Below are 16161 nucleotides of genomic sequence, written 5' to 3'. Positions count from 1 at the left end.
CGTATTTTTTGTTAGAAAATTAAACTTCTTGATTTAAAATTAATCTTCTGGTTTGAAAATTCATCTTTTTGGTCAAAAATCCAAGTGTTCTAGTTAAATATTTCTCAATTTTGAAATTTTATTTATAAAATTTATAAAATTATTATTTTTAGTCAAAAATTCATTTATTTCATTGAAAACTCATGTATTGTGTTGAAAAATCGTCTTGTTTAGTAAAAAAATAAACTTCTGGTTCAAAATTAACCTACTGGTTTGAAAATTTATCTTTTTGGTTAAAATTTCAAGTATTTGAGTTAAATATTTTCAATAATTTCGAAATTCAATTTAGACAATTTAGAAAATTGTCTTTTTTAGTCAAAAATTCAAATATTTTATTAAAAATTCATGTATTGTGTTGAAAAATCGTATTTTTGGTTAGAAAATTAAACTTCTTGATTTAAAACTAATCTTGTAGTTTGATGATTCATCTTTTTGGTTAAAAATTCAAGTATTCTAGTGAAATATTCATTAATTTAGAAATTCAATTAGGAAAATTTAGAAAACTGTATTTTTTAGTCCTAAATTCAACTATTTAACTGAAAATTCATGTATTTTGTGTAGATACCCTGGCATTACTCGTCCATTATTTATTAATTTTATATTCACTTTATGTACAAAGAATTATTTTATGTAAATTTACCACGCTGCATTTTAAAAGCCTGTAAAAGTGTACTTATTTCATCTAGGTCAATAAATCTCGTATTTTTTCTAGATTCTCTTATATTTTCTCTTCTGTATAAATTATCACCTACACCTCAAACTGTACACTAAACTCATATTTACACTGGATTGATTTACAGTAAAAATTAAAAAATATTCCTATCATACGCAATTTAAGAACACTATTTACAAAAATTTTCTGGTAAGCTCTCACGTTTGCGTTTTGTCCGTAGAAATGTCAGCAGGATCTTCGGACTTTGGGGTTTCCGGCGCCTGTGTTTTCTGCACCTCATCCAACATTTTTCCTTGGGAAAGACTTGATGAACTCAACATCACTGAAACCTGTTCCGGAAGAGGACAAGCGATCAGCAATAGATTTTCGTAATCGTAGCAAGTGTTTAAAATCTGCAACAATTGGGTGAAAGCAGCGACGATATTATTTTTAATAGGTCTAAATAAAATGCATTCGGTTTCTCTATTCGCTAGATAGAGTTGCATCGACTGTTGGAGACCCGGAAGCTTAAATTTTATCGAACGCAAAGCTTCGCTAACTGCAGCCGAAACATCTTGAGCAGGACCCAATTCCTGATTTTGATTGGGACTCGCATTTTCCTGCTGGACGCAAGATTTTGCCTTTTCTAATAATTTCAGAACTGGTTCTATCAGCAAGTTCGTGGAATACTGGATCAGTCTCTGACAAGTGGATTTCAGCTTGGCATCGACGTGTTTTCGAGAATCAATCAAATGTTCCTTCATCTGGGGAGCACCTTCGAGGAGAAATTCCAAAAGTGCGTTGTTTGAGAGTGTAAACAGCCGAGAGCGCTTCTCCAGCAAATGGAATGCTGCTGTTTTTACTTTTGAAAAGTCCAAGCTGTACTCTTTCACCGTGAAGTCCACCTGAACAAATTTATTAATTTAATTTAAATTAATTTTCAACAACAAAATCACGGATTTTCAAGAAAATAGTTCAATTTTCAAACAAAATGATGAATTTTCAACTAAAATTATGAACCTTCAAATGGAATAGTTCATTTTTAAACAAAAAGATGAGTTTTCAACTAAAATAATTGAATTTTCAAAAGAACAAAGAACTAAATTTTACTCAAAAATATGAATTGTTGAACAAAACTTAAATAACTAAATTTCAAATTTAAAAAATAATTTACAACCAAACAGATGAATTTTTAACTAAAACTATGAAATATTCAATTCGAATCGGCTCAATTTTAAGTTAAATATAAATGATTTCCACGTAAAACAACTTTCAAACTATTATTTACATTTTCAAACAAAGTTATAAATTTTCAACTAAAAGAATTCATCTTCAAATGGAATAGTTTGATTTTTAAACAGAAAGATGAATTTTCTATTAGAAAAATACGATCTTTGCACAAAATACATGAATTCTCATCTAAATAACTGGATTTTCAACTAATAAATATCAGATTTCAATCATATATTTGAATTTTGAACCAAAAATAGTATCATTTAATTTTCTGTAAAAAAAATAATTTTACACCAAGAACAAAACAAATTTTCAACCAAAGTTATGAATTTTCAACTATCATAATGAATCTTCAACTAAAATAGATGAATTTTAAACAAAACAAAAAAATGAATTTGCAGCAAAAGAGCTTAACTTTCAGCCCAGTAGTTTTATTTTAAACAAAAAAAAATCAACTAAAATGATAAATATTTAACTGTTAAATAAATAATATTTAAAATATTATTAATATTTAAAAAGAGTTTAACTTTCAACCAATTAATTTTATTTCCAACCTAAAAGATGAATTTTAAACTAAAATGATCAATATTTAACTGGAATAATTGAATTTTTAACCGAAAAGAAGAATTTTTAAACAAGAAGGCCAACTTGCAAAGAAAAAGATAATTTTCCAGGAAAAAATCGACTTTTAACCAAATATGTGGATTTTCAATGAAACAGTTGAATTTTTAATTAAAAAAGACAAATTTTCATCCACACTGTTGAATTTTCATTCAAAAAAGATAAGCTTTTAAACAAAAATAGAATGGTTTAATTTTCTGTAAAAGACCTAATTCTTAACAACAAGAAAAAACTGATTTTCAGCAAAAAGTTCAATTTTTCACTTGAATAGTTTCAAATATTATTAATTCGATTATCAAACTTAAGTCAGTAAAAAAATCGCACTGAGAAAAAAATTGCCGAAGGTCTTTATTAGAATGAATACTAATAAGCATTCAACAATAAATCATGACTTAATAAGAGTAAACTGGGATAATCTGAAAAATCTTCGACTCTATATAAAGTAAAAATCACTTTTCTAAACTTAACAAAATGATTGAAATAATGAAAATTTGAATTTTTTTCGATCAGAAATAAATTCTCATTTTGTTAATTAAATTCCCCGTCATTTCCAGGAAAGGAAGATTTCAAAGTACCCACAAAGATTTCAAAAGATTCAAAAAAATTTAAGGATTTGAAAAAGATTTCACAATATTATCACAAAAATTGAATAGACTAGAATATGAAATTAATATTAAAAAATTATATAATAATAATAAAAGTCAACTATTTTATTTAAGAATTCATCTATTTGGTTAAATATTTATTTGCTTTGTTGAAAAATTGTTATTTTTTTTTGGTTGAAAATTAATTTTTTTAAACTGAAAATGCCACTTTACCATTTTTGGTTTAATTATTTTGTTAAAAAATAATTTTTGCTTGTTTGAAGATTCATAGTGTTAGTTGAAAAATCATCTCTGGTTAAAAATTTACCTCTGATGTGAAAAACTAGTTTTTTTGTTAGTTCAAAAATAATTTTTTTCAAACTGAAAATGTAACTTCCATTTTTTGTTGGAAATGAACTTTTTTGTTACTAATTCTTATTTTCGTGTTGAAAATTCAACTGTTTTATAAACAATTAATCTTTTTAACTTTAAAATTCCATAACTTGTTTGAAATGTTTTTTTTTTTAAATAAAAAATCTTTCTTGTTTGAAAATGCATTATGTTTCGGATTGAAAATTAATCTTGTTCTACTGAAAATGTAACTTTACCATTTTTATTTCAAGGCTTAACCATTTTATTAAAAATTAATTTTTCTGTTTTAAGATTCATCATTTTAGTTGAAAATTCATCTCTGTGTGAAAATTTAACTGCTTTGTGGAGAATTAGTTGTTTTTTTTTAAATTAATTATTTTTAACTGAAAATGTAAGTTTTATATTTTTTGTTGAAAATGAACTTTTTTCGTAAAAATTCTCATTTTTGTGTTGAAAATTCAACTTCTTTATAAACAATTAATCTTTTCAACTTGAAAATTCCATAATATGTTTTAAATGTTTGTTTTTCCTGAATAGAAATATCTTTTATCGTTATAAAATTCAACTTTTTTTTTAATTTGTCTTTAGTTGGATAATTCAACTCCTTTTTTGTTACGAATTTAACTGTTTTTTTTTTGTTGCAAATTCATTATTTTTTCGGTTATAAATTAAATCTTTTCTTTAGCTGAAGTTAACCTTTTTATTCAACATTCTTACTTTCGAATTCAAAATGCAACTATTTTGTTGGAACTTTGTCTTTTTTTTATTGAAAATTTAACTACTATGATTGAAGTTCATCTAATTTGTTGAAAACGTTTTTTTTTTTAAGATTTATAATTTTATTTGAAAATTTATCTCTTGGGTTACAAATGAAATTATTTTGTTAAAAATGAACTTTCTTGTTAAAAATTGTTATTTTCGGGTTGAAAATTCCTTCTCGATTGAAAAATCTGTATAGATTTAAAATTAATCTGTCTTGAAGGGTTCAAGTATTCTGTTGGAAATTCATTTTTTATTAAAAATTTTCAGCTACAAATTTATCTTTTCTTGCTGAATATTTATGTATTTTAATAAAAAATTTTCTTTTTGGTGAAATATTATTCTTATTTGGAGGCTCATTTCATTCGTTAAAAATTAAACTATTGAGTTAAAAATTCAGTTTTTATCAAAAATTTAACTTTTTCATTTCTGGTTGAAAATTAACTTTTTTAGTTGAAAATTTATTTCTATACTTGAAAATGTAACCATTTTGTCGAAAATTCTTTTTTCGTTGTTTAAAATTGACCTTTTAAGTTGAAACGTCAACTATTTAGTTCAAAATTCCTGTATTTTGTCTAAAACTTGTCTTTTTATTAGAAAATTATTTGCTTGAAAGTTTATCTTTTTGGTTGAAAATCCATTTGTTTACTTAATTTTTTTAACAAAATACTGGAATTTTCAACAAAATAATTGAATTTTTAACATAAAAGTTGAATATTCACCTAAAAAGACAAATTGCCATCGAAAAAGTGTCATAGTTTATATTTTAGTCAAAAGAAGAATGAAATTTATACAATAAAAGAAAAGAATTTTAAAACCAAAAAGACGAATTTCCAACAAATGAAGAATTTTCACTCAAAAAATAAATTAACTTTTATCTAAATTATGGAACCTTCAAACCAGAAGACAAATTTTCTTTACAAAAATTCAATTTTCAAACAAAAAATATGACTGTTCAACAAAAAATTAATTTTTCATGGAACTGATTCATTTTTACGCAAAAAAAAAGGAAATTTCAAACTAAAAAATTATTTTATACAACAAAAAACGTGAATTTGTAACAAAAAATATCAATCTTAAAAAAATGGAAGTTACATTTTCTGTTAAAAAATGAATTCTAAACTCATCTTTTTTTGCATAAAATTCAACTACTATTCCAGTTGAAGATTCATCATTTATGTTAAAAATTCTTCAGTTGAGATAAAAAAAATTTTATTTCAAAATGTAATTTCCGTTTTTTGTTGAGATTTTTATTTTTTAGTTCAAAATTCATCTATTTCGTTGAAAATTTATCTTTTTGTTTGGAAATTAATCTAATTTGTTTTTAATTCATCCTTGGCAAATAGTTGCATTTTTATCAAAAATATGAAATTTATTATAAATCAGAAGAATTTTTTATTACAAAAAAAGTTGAGTTTTCAACCAAAAAAGACTCCAAAAACTCAGTAACATTAAATATTGAATTTTTGTAACATATTGCGAGTGGTTAAACTGCGATTCGCCGCCTGGTGACAAAAATCCGTACTAGAACAAATAGGTACGATTTTAAAGATCCATTTTAATTTATTTAATAAGGTGAAAAAAATATTTTTGTACAGAAATATTTTTCTTAAAAAAAATCATTGTTCCGTTTATTATGATTTTCAAAATATTATAAACTTAAATAGACGTATTTTGAAGCAAAAATGAACTCAAAGTAAATTCTCATCAATTTATACATGGAGTATTTACTATTTAAAAGCTGATCTAAAAGTTAGGATAGAATTCTTATTTAAATTCCAATCGGGAATTTTATGACACCGGGAAATGACAGTGGATTTATTTTTTGACCGGGAATTTTATAAATTTATGGACAAAAATCTGTCTGTGATCCTCTCGTTTTTTAAATAATTAGTTAAATTGTGATCTTTTTCAATTATATATGTAATTTACTTTAGAATACATATTTCCAAAATCTTCCACTTTAACCAATTTTTAATTTTATATTTTAATTGTTGAGTGTACTTTTTATTTTAAAGAATTTTAAAATGCAGGTTTAAAAATTTGAGCCATTAAAAACTAGAAGCGTTTGAAATCGAAGATTTGAGATAAACAATATTTTTAGTTGATTAACTGCCAATATAAATTAATAGTGATTTTTAAAATTGAACTGTTCTTTAAGATTTAAGAAGTGAATAATAATTAATTTTACAAGACGATTCGAAATCAGTTCACAATTTTAGAATTTCCAGTTTCTAACGTTGAAAATTATGTAAACTATTTTCAATTTTAAAATAACTTGGAAATAATATATTCATAATTAAAAGCTTTTATTAAATTTCACTTATTATTTTAGTATGAAATATTACATTTTTAAACCATTCAATTTTGAAATTCTTTAATTAAGATAAATAAGGTTTAATTAATATTTAGACATATCTGACTGTTTATTTACAATCAGTAATTATAGTTAAATATTAAAAACTAAATTTTGAACGCTAAATTTTAATTGTTCTGTTAAAAAAAATTGAATTTGTAAGTAAAATTGTTGAAATTCGATGTACAAATAACAAGTAAACACATATTATTGTTTTAAAAAAATTCAAGGAATTTAAAGAAATATTTAGAAGTTTTGAAAAAATTCAAATTCAATTAAAAATTTGAAATTATTAAAAATAATTTAAACAAAGTATTTACGTCTTCCGACGAAATCCGGCTATTAGTAACTAAATTTCAATGTAAATAGCCCACGGCCTAATTTAAAACAAAATATACATTTTGGCAGATTTCGCACAAAAAACGTAAAAGCTATTTAAAAATTTAGAAACACTTCAGGCGAATAAAAAGCTTTTCTTAGGAAAATTAAAAATGATTTTGCATCTTTAAAATGATAATTTTAAGTATATATATAAAAAAATTAGAAACATTTACGAAATTATCAAAAATGAATAAGGAAGATTTCAAGGAAATTTATTTAATTTGGCAGAATTTAAAAAAAAACCGATAAAAAATTGGATTTATTTTAAAGGAGGTTTAGAGGTTCTGAAATAATTTTAAAAATAATAAAAAATGTAGAAAAAAAATGTAAACAACATTCAGATGTTTCAAGATTGTCAAATAAAATTTGGAAGCATTTTAAGAATTTTTTAAGCATTTGAAATATAAATAATTTAACTTTTAATTTAAGAAGTGTTCAGTTTATAAAAAAATATAATTTTACACGCATTCATTTGAATAAGAAATTATTCAATTAAAAAACTTTTAAACCCTATAATCGTCTATTATTCGTATTCAATCATTGTTTTATACTTCAAAAAAATATTGCAAAAACACTTTTATGCAAAAATTAATGCACATCTTTAAAATTGTACCTACTATTTCTAGTTCCAGTTTTCGGCACCAGGTGGCGAATTTGTAGATAACCATTTCCAATATTCTCAGTAATATTCTCATTCTCGTTACCGTTCTCAAAGTAATATAACCGGCTCAGAACTCTACTTTCTAGTAGAAAATTAATTTTCTAATTTATATTTGTTTTCATTTTATTTTTATGATATAAGAAATAAAAAAAGAGAAGGAAGGGAATTTGTTTGGTTGCCTTCTCATTTTTCTTTCCTCCTTTTTTTCAGATTGCAATGGGAACATTTTATAGCGTCTGTTCCAAATTTAGTCGTTAGATTCTTGATTTTATTTTCAGGAATTCTTCACATTAGCTTGATTGTTGAAACTGTAAATGTAATCTTACCATGTTTGGTTCACATTTAAATTATTCTGTTAAAAATTAATTTTCTGTTATTGAGAAATCAACCATTTAAATAAAAATACATCCAAGAAATATTGCAAAGATCTCATCAAGATTTTTAATATTTAAAAGATATCAAAACATTTCAAAAGATTAACATATTTTGAAGTTTTCTTTTTTGTATTTTCAAAACTAGAATAAAAATAGATCTCTCACCTGAAAAGGTGCAATCTGCTCTCTCAAAATCAGGAGATGCTTGATTTGAAAAAGCTCAGCATCCAGCTGAGTCGCCCTCGCTTGAATCAGCTGCTTCGCTTCCTCAATACTCTGAACACAAAGTGTAATAGCTTCCTGGCTCAATGACTGAAAAACCGGCCTGTCAACGCACCGATACAACCTCGACAAGCAAACCAGAGTCCTCCTGACAGTCGGATACCACATGCCATGAAGATCAGCCGGCGAATTGCCCATATTCGCTCTCTGACACAAAGGATCCATCGTCAAATGGTTTCTCGAAATCGGCTCCGAGGCATTGCTCTCCATCGACGAGACCGATATCCTCTTCAGTTTAATCTGCCTCGTTTCATCGCGAATCGACTGAGCAATCTCCTCCATCATTTTCAATTTCTCCGGATAGGACAAATCCCCAGGCGAGGGTCGATAACCCATCACATCCGTCTGCAGGTACAAGTGCGCCCGGAAGACGAGTCTCTCCTGCACATCGTGCAAAAGCTGCAGACAGATATTGCCAAATCCCTGGAGAGGCTCCATATTATTCTGGACATGCTCGTCCAGCATTTCGATTCTCAGAATGCAGCATATTTCCGCCAGGGTCTCCAAATGGTTGATGTGGATGATAAAGGGCCGCAGAGTGTCATAGAGCGAGGTGCAGAGGCCTTCCAAATAGGCGGTTAAACTTGGTGAGAACTTGGAAAAGAACTGGTAAAAGAGTCGGTGCTCATCAATGGAGGCGTGAAGAAGCAAGGCGCATGAGTGTCTCACGAGGCTGCAATGATCGCCATTATATTTTTCCTTCACGGACTGCAGAGCCTTCTGAACACTTGGTCCGAGAACCAATCCCCGCTGACTCAAATAGTGCTGATGACACTCTGACAAGAGAGAATCGAACTCTTGTCGTTTATAGGACATCGCCTCAATCCGATCGAGCACTGGTTTGACTTTGGGAAGAGTTGTTTGGAATCTGCCGTAGAAGAGGGCCAAAGTCGCGTCAGAGTTTTCGTCCAAGCCTCCGGTTTTCGAATTTAGAATACTCTCGGTGGCTTTCGTTAGGGATTTGAAAATATAGTTTGTCATGAGTGTTATCGCCTTGGATTGGCAGTGACGATATTTCACGGAATATGTCGCACTTTCCTTGAAGGTTGGATTGTTCTGCATGAAATCCAGGTTGGCATCGATTTTACTCACGAGATTGAAGAAGGTTTCACTGTTTATGGAAAGAGAAGGGGCTTCCAGTTTGTCCATGATGAAATCTACTTCCTTGAAGTATTTGATATATTCGGCTACGCTGCTTGTCAGGGTGTTCAGTTTTTCCTGATCGGCGATCAATTGCTCGCTTGCATCGTAGAGGGAAATTGTTTTGCCCGAGACGATGCCGTATTGCTTTGAAAGAGTCGCAAAATCGTCGAGAGATTTTCCTATCTGGGAATGGAGATTCTGACACTCCTCTCGACGATGAGTTAATTGGTCGAGGTACATCATGAATTTTGCATCTTCTGCAAAAACGTACCTAAAGTGATACAAATTTTGATAGAATAAGATAAACTACAAGTTCATTTGTTTGCATTGAGAATGGTGGCCTACCATTTCGCCACATGATGCCGAAAAATGGAACTAGAAAGAGTAGGTCCAATTTTAAACATGTATTTTAATTTTTGCATAAAAGAGGTTTTACGGTTGTTTTGTGAAGTAGGAAACAATAATTGAATACTAAAAACAAATATTCATAAAAAACAAATAGTTTCAGATAGAATTTTCATCTTATACAGTGAAAAAACACATTTTTGTGAAATAGGTTTAAAAAAAATAAAATTATTTCATGTGAGTTTCAATGAATTTTAGGCTTAAATAAACTTTAATTAATGTATGTGGCGACAAAATTTAACCTATATTATGTCAAGAATACGAATAATAGACTACAGGAATTTAAATACGAATTCTAACCTAATTTTTAGATCAGATTTTTAAATAGTAGATATTTCATGTATAAACTAATAAAAATTTACTTTGAGTTCATTTTTGTTTAAAAATAAGTCCATTTAAGTTTATAATATTTTGAAAATCACAATAAAGAAAAAAAATAATGGTTTTTCTGTAGAAAAATATTTCTATTAAAAAGTGTGGGTTTTCACTGTATAATATGCAAATTGCATCTAAAACACTTTGTCTACGAAAAACTTATTTTTATTATCCAATAAATAATTTAAACAAATTAAAATGCATATTTAAAATCGTGCCTATTCTTTGTAGTTCGATTTTTTGTCACCAGGTGGCGTATCGCAGTTTCACCATTCCCAATACTCTACAAAATTTGAAGAGAAATTCCACTTAATGTTTGGACATAAGAGATCAGTCATTTTTAGGGTAAAATCACATACGTATAATATGTAAAATAACTCGAACAGTGTACAATAATACGAATATGACAGTATTCCTCAAATTAAAAGTCAAAATATATTCGATTTATAACAATATAGTTGGATTTTTAAACAAAAAAGATGAATCTTTAACCAAATAGTTAAATTTTCGATCCATAAAGACGATCTGAATATTTTAGAAAACATTGCAATTGTAGCCCCGAAAAGAAAATTGGAAATTCTTTTTTTATGTATAAATATATATTTTTTAAATTAATTTTAAACAAAGAAGTTAAATTTTTAACCAAATAGTGGAATTTCCAACCTATAAAGTTGAATCTTTAAGCAAATTAAGAAACCCTCAAACAAAAATAATTAAATTTAAACCAAAAAGAATACAGCATTAATGTTTTTGGTGAAAAATTTAAATTTTATTCTTGGAAATTTAATTATTTTTTCCTGAAAATTGGTCATATTTGGTTGGAAATTGATGTTTTTTTTGGTTTGAGAATCCTCATTTTAGTTGAAAATTCATTTCTTTGGTTGAAAATTTAATTATAAATTTAACTAACTGTAAATATAACTAACTATTCTATTTTCGGTTGAATCTTACTTTTTTATTTGAAAACTCGTCTTTCGTGGTAGAATTTTAATCTTCTTGGCGAAAAATAAATCTTTTTAGTTAAAATTCATTCCCTTGGTTTAAAATTGAACTGTTTTGTTGAGAATTCGTTTTTTATCATAGAAAATTAATCTTCTTATTTAAACATTCATTTTTTTAAATTGAAATCCCTCATTTTAGTTAAAAACTCGTTTTAAAAATTCAACTATTTTCTTGGAAATTTATGTATTTTGTTAAAAATGCATCTTTATTCTTAGATAATTATCCCTATTTTTTCATTTTTCTTTTAAAATTCCAAGTTTTCAGGGTGGCAGTTTTAATCAACGAAATAAATTTCCGGTCATTTACCGGTTCGCAAACATTTATCACGGTCAATGAAATTAACAAAATGGAATAGTAAAGCTAAAAAATTGTCTATTTTAGGTAATAAAAACTGAGCTGCAAATGAAAGCACTCAACGTGAAATTGTTAAATTTTGAACTTTTAAAATTAAAATTTTTAAGTTTTTAATTAAAAAATGTTGTATTAAAATGCTCAATAATTGACGCGTATACAATTAAAGGTGCCAACATTTTTTCAATATATAAAAATATAAATCAACGTTATCAGTTTCAATGCTCTAAATTCAAAAATCAATAAAAAAATCAATGAACTTTAAAATATTCAAAATTATATAATTTTAAAGAATTTTAAGCTAGAAACATTAAATATTGAAGAATTGAAAAAATTTTAACTGAACACTGCTTAAATTAGAAATTCAATTATTTTTAAATAGTTTAAACATTCTTGGAAAGCTTCAAAATTTTATTTCAAAATCCTGAGGAATCTAGAAGCTGTTTTAAATTTATTTTAAATTAAAAATTATTTTGAAAATATTTTTCAGAACTTCTAAATATCTGTCAAAATTAATTGAATTCTTCATAAAGTCTTTAGAAAATCCTGCAAATTCTTTACAATTAGGATGTATAAATAACAATTGAACATTTATTATTTGTAAGAGAAATTTTATTAATTTTAAGAGATATGTAGAAGTTTTGAAAAGATTCAATCTTGATGCAAAACTTGAAATGATAATTTTTTCTAAAAATGTTAATTTGTAAATTATACATGAAAATTAGACAATTTCACTCACAAACTAAGCATTTTTCAAATACAACAATTAAAACTGTAACGTTCAATGTTTAAAGGCTCTTCGAAATTTTAACGATTCCAGGCTTTCTATGTCAAACAATTCAGTTAAAGATTATTTACTTTTAAATATTTGGTTTCAATTTACTTATCTTAAATAAAAAATCAAATATTGCTAAATATTCAATAATTAATCGTTTTTGAATTTCAAATTTCAAATTGAATGGGTTAAAAATGAAATGTTTTAGATTGAAACAATATTTTTAATTTAATAAAATCCTTTAATTAAGAATATATTATTATGAAGTTATTTTTAAGTTAAAAATAGTTTATAAATTTTCAGTCACACGTTCACATTTGTTTAATGACTAAGACTTTCAAATTGAGACCGTTTAAATTTTAACGTTAAAGTCTGAAAATTCCTAAATTTTGAACTGATATCAAATCTTTTTGTCAAATTGTTTTTGTTCACTTTTTATTACTTAAAGTACAGATAAATTAAAAAAATGTATTTATGTATTAAATAAAAATGTTTTTTATCCAAAATTTTCAAAATCGAAGGCTTTTATTTTTTATTTGTTCAAGCCTTTTAGGAAATTATTAAACACTTCTTTAAATTCAAAATGTAAGCTTAAAAATAAAAATTTTTAATGGAAAATTTGTAAAGTAAAATTTCCCGGTCTCAAAAAATTCCCGGTTTTCCGGTCCAGCGGCCACTCTGCGTTTTCTTAAAAAAGTTCAGGATTTTTGTGAAATTCCTTCACAAATCAAAAAAATTTTACACAAAATCTGTAAAATTCCAGTGAATTAAATATAGGAAAAAATGTAGACGGAACAGAAATTAACCTTGTATTTTTTAAGGAGCAATGGGGACAATAAAATAGTTTTTCTTGTCAAGTAATAATCGAAAATGTGACCTATTGTATGAAATACGATCAAAAAAATTCCAGAGGGATTTAATAATGAATTTAAACCATTTAAAGGCAAAAATTATCATAATTGTTAGTCCTTTAAGCTTACCTTTCTTCCAACCCTGTATAGCATTGCAATAATTCTTGATAGGTCTCGATTCTCTCTACAGCTCCGATTAAATCACTTTTTATTTCCGAAGAAGATTCCTCCACCGATTTGTCAAAATTAACAGTCTCTGAAGAAGATATTTGTTCCTCTAAACTTTGTAACCATTCTTTTTGATTTATCGTCAGTGGTGCTAATGCGTTATTTGACGAATCGTCCCACTTAATTAGATTATCGGTAACAATCTTGGAGCCGCTCATTTTCGCTCATTTGTGCGAAATAAAATTAAAATATCAAAGGGAAAAATAATTCGGCAGAAACGGCACAAATGACACTTTACTTGACAGATTGATTGAGGTTATGACATCCATCTTGCGTGGCGAAACAGTGTTGCCATTACTGAAAAAGACAAATTTGCTGTTCACAAATAAAGTAGAGAGGTGTGATTGGTCAATTTACGCGCTATAATTCAAATCAAGATAATATTTTCCTTACATTTGTAATAATACCAGAAAATAATTGAGTTTGTTTATTGAAATAATTCTATAGACTTTTTTGAGCTGGATTAAAAAAAAAAGGAATGATGGATACGACGAATTTATAAAAGTGATGACTTTTTTAACGAATTAGCTGGAAGGTGAATGCGCATGTGCAGAAGAATCGAGAATGCGTGAGAATGTGTGAGAATGCATCAGTGCATATTCGTGTGGTCACACGTGTTATTGAAAAGTGCAACAAATTTGTATTATTTCTTTAGATAATGCTCATTTTTTAATTTAAAGGTATGTTTGTTGTTAATTCAAACTATTTTTTGTAAGTGTAAAAAAATATTCATTGTAAAATTTTGATTTAGAACCTCGTTTTCGGAATCGGCAAATTTGTTTGTGATAACATAACCTCTAAATGTTTAAATTTTGTTATAAATCGAGATTAATGTATGACTTTATCAATGATTTATATACAAAGTAATCATTTATTGCTTCAGGATTTAATTTGAATTTTTTTGCATATTTTTATTGCATATGTTTGCTTAAATAGTTTAGAAATATAACCTCAAAATCTTTGAAGATTTTTGCTGAAACGAAATAAATATTATTATCTTAATTTAAATATCTTTCAATTTTTATTTTTATAATCTTAAAATATTAGAAAAATCTAGATTTTTCAGCAATTTCAAGTTTATTGCATGTAATTTTGCAGAAGAAATGCAAAACTATATCTAAATTTCTTGTACAAAAACTTCAATTACGTTTTTACAAATTTTTGCAAGTTTCAAATTATTTTAAAATATTTTCGAAGCTTTAAACCTTCTAAACTTAATTAATAATTAAATACATCATTTTATAATGGTTTTTTGTTATCACTCTTTATTAATTAATCGATAATACCAAAGAAATTAAAAACTACAACTAAATTTTTCATTTCAAAAATCTGCAATTAGTTTTCAATTTTTTAAAATCTTTACCAGTTTTAAATTATTCTTAAGTACTTTACAAACTTGTATCCATCTCTTAAACTTAGTCAAATTTTGTGCTAAATTGACAAATTTTGCTTTAAAATCTTCAAAATTCGTTTTAAAAATTTTAAGTAGTAATTTGCCTTTTTTTTAAATTTTTGACCAATTTCGCTTAGAATTCATTTTTTTAAATTCAAAAATCTACATTTTGTTTTACATTTTTTGCAATCTGCTCACATATTTTGCTTAAAATAAAAAAAAAATTACCTTAAAATCTTCTATATTATTTTTTGATAATTTTAGAAATATTTTGAAATGTTTTAAAATATTCTCCTAAAATTAATTTTTTTAAATTTTTAATCATTTTTAAATTTCACATCTACCTCTATTTGATTAATTATTTTTATGTTCCAATTGATAAATAATTTTTAGATATAATTGTAGTGTCTGGTATTAGCGATTAATCAATTGTCAGCTGTTAAAAAGTAATTGCAAAATAACTATTTTCAATCTTTTAGTATGAAATTTTGATAAAAATTACATGTGCTTATAATATAGTTGTAAAGTTTACTTAATATTAAAATCAATAATTTTTATAATTGTCTTTTGTAATAACTCTTCAATAATTAATCAATGCTTAATCTCTCATATCAACGAAATGAAAAATTATAATAATTAATATTATATAATAATATAATACAATAATTTGAAATGTATTTTGTTGAAATGTTTAAAAATTCTTAAAACGCTTCTCAATTTTATTTGAAAATCTTAAAAATCCATTCTTTTTTAAATTGGTTAACATTTTTTGATTATTCTTAAATCTTTTTAAAATTTCTAGACCATTGTGATATGTTTTAGAATGAATCAAATTTTTCCCAATATTACAAGAAATCTGCATAAACATCCGAACAGTTTTTAAAATGATTCTTATTTTTGCTACAAATTATTAAAAAAATATTGCCACACAATGTTTTGTGACAATTTAAAAAATTTTAAATCATTAAAAATGTTTTCAAAAAGATATTTTTATATTCTCTTAAAATTTTTTAAGAAAATATCAAGTCGTTGGTCGTTGGATTCTTGCTGTTGTTTTTTTCTTTTACAGGAGTTTGCATCAGTTTTATTTATTGGACGTTAAATAGGATTTTAATTTGAATTTTAATCTAATTTAAATTTGTTAAATTTCAATTTTCATATTCTTTCTGAATCGTTTTAAAACTTCCAAATATCTCTTGAGACAAATTTTTCCGTAAAATCTTTTACATACTTTTTTGAAATTTTTGGTTGGTGGGGATAGACGAAATGATGTCAGCGGGCGGGGTGGCGAGTAATGAGTTTAGCGGGCATGTGTTTTGGTTGC

The 16161-nt window shown here is 26.0% G+C and overlaps 2 protein-coding genes across 3 annotated transcripts in view; one reads left to right on the top strand and one right to left on the bottom strand.

Moving 5' to 3' along the window:
• Nucleotides 1-741: 741 nt before the first annotated feature.
• On the bottom strand, nucleotides 742-13714 carry LOC117171827 (conserved oligomeric Golgi complex subunit 3). 2 transcript variants are annotated; one of them, XM_033359456.1, is made up of 3 exons: nucleotides 13346-13714; nucleotides 8198-9728; nucleotides 742-1596 (listed from the first exon to the last, which is right to left on the bottom strand). In XM_033359456.1, exons 1-3 carry the CDS (start codon nucleotides 13600-13602, stop codon nucleotides 910-912), a joined length of 2475 nt encoding a protein of 824 aa, XP_033215347.1. In that variant the 5' UTR covers nucleotides 13603-13714; the 3' UTR covers nucleotides 742-909. The 2 variants fall into 2 exon arrangements, with proteins under 2 accessions (XP_033215347.1, XP_033215348.1); XM_033359457.1 differs by having other exon boundaries at nucleotides 8198-9714; nucleotides 13346-13444.
• Nucleotides 13715-14025: 311 nt separating this feature from the next.
• The window catches only part of LOC117171919 (nucleolar protein 6), a 52972-nt gene continuing 50836 nt past the window's right edge, over nucleotides 14026-16161 (top strand). Inside the window, exon 1 of the mRNA XM_033359576.1 lies at nucleotides 14026-14124. The gene's annotated coding sequence lies outside the window, so the exon portion shown is untranslated. The remainder of the gene's footprint in view (nucleotides 14125-16161) is intronic.

The sequence above is a fragment of the Belonocnema kinseyi genome, chromosome 4 (genome assembly GCF_010883055.1).
Source record: "Belonocnema kinseyi isolate 2016_QV_RU_SX_M_011 chromosome 4, B_treatae_v1, whole genome shotgun sequence".
Lineage (NCBI taxonomy): Eukaryota > Metazoa > Arthropoda > Insecta > Hymenoptera > Cynipidae > Belonocnema > Belonocnema kinseyi.
The sequence above is the reverse complement of the archived record's forward strand: the minus strand, read 5'-3'. Positions and strand labels throughout refer to the sequence as shown.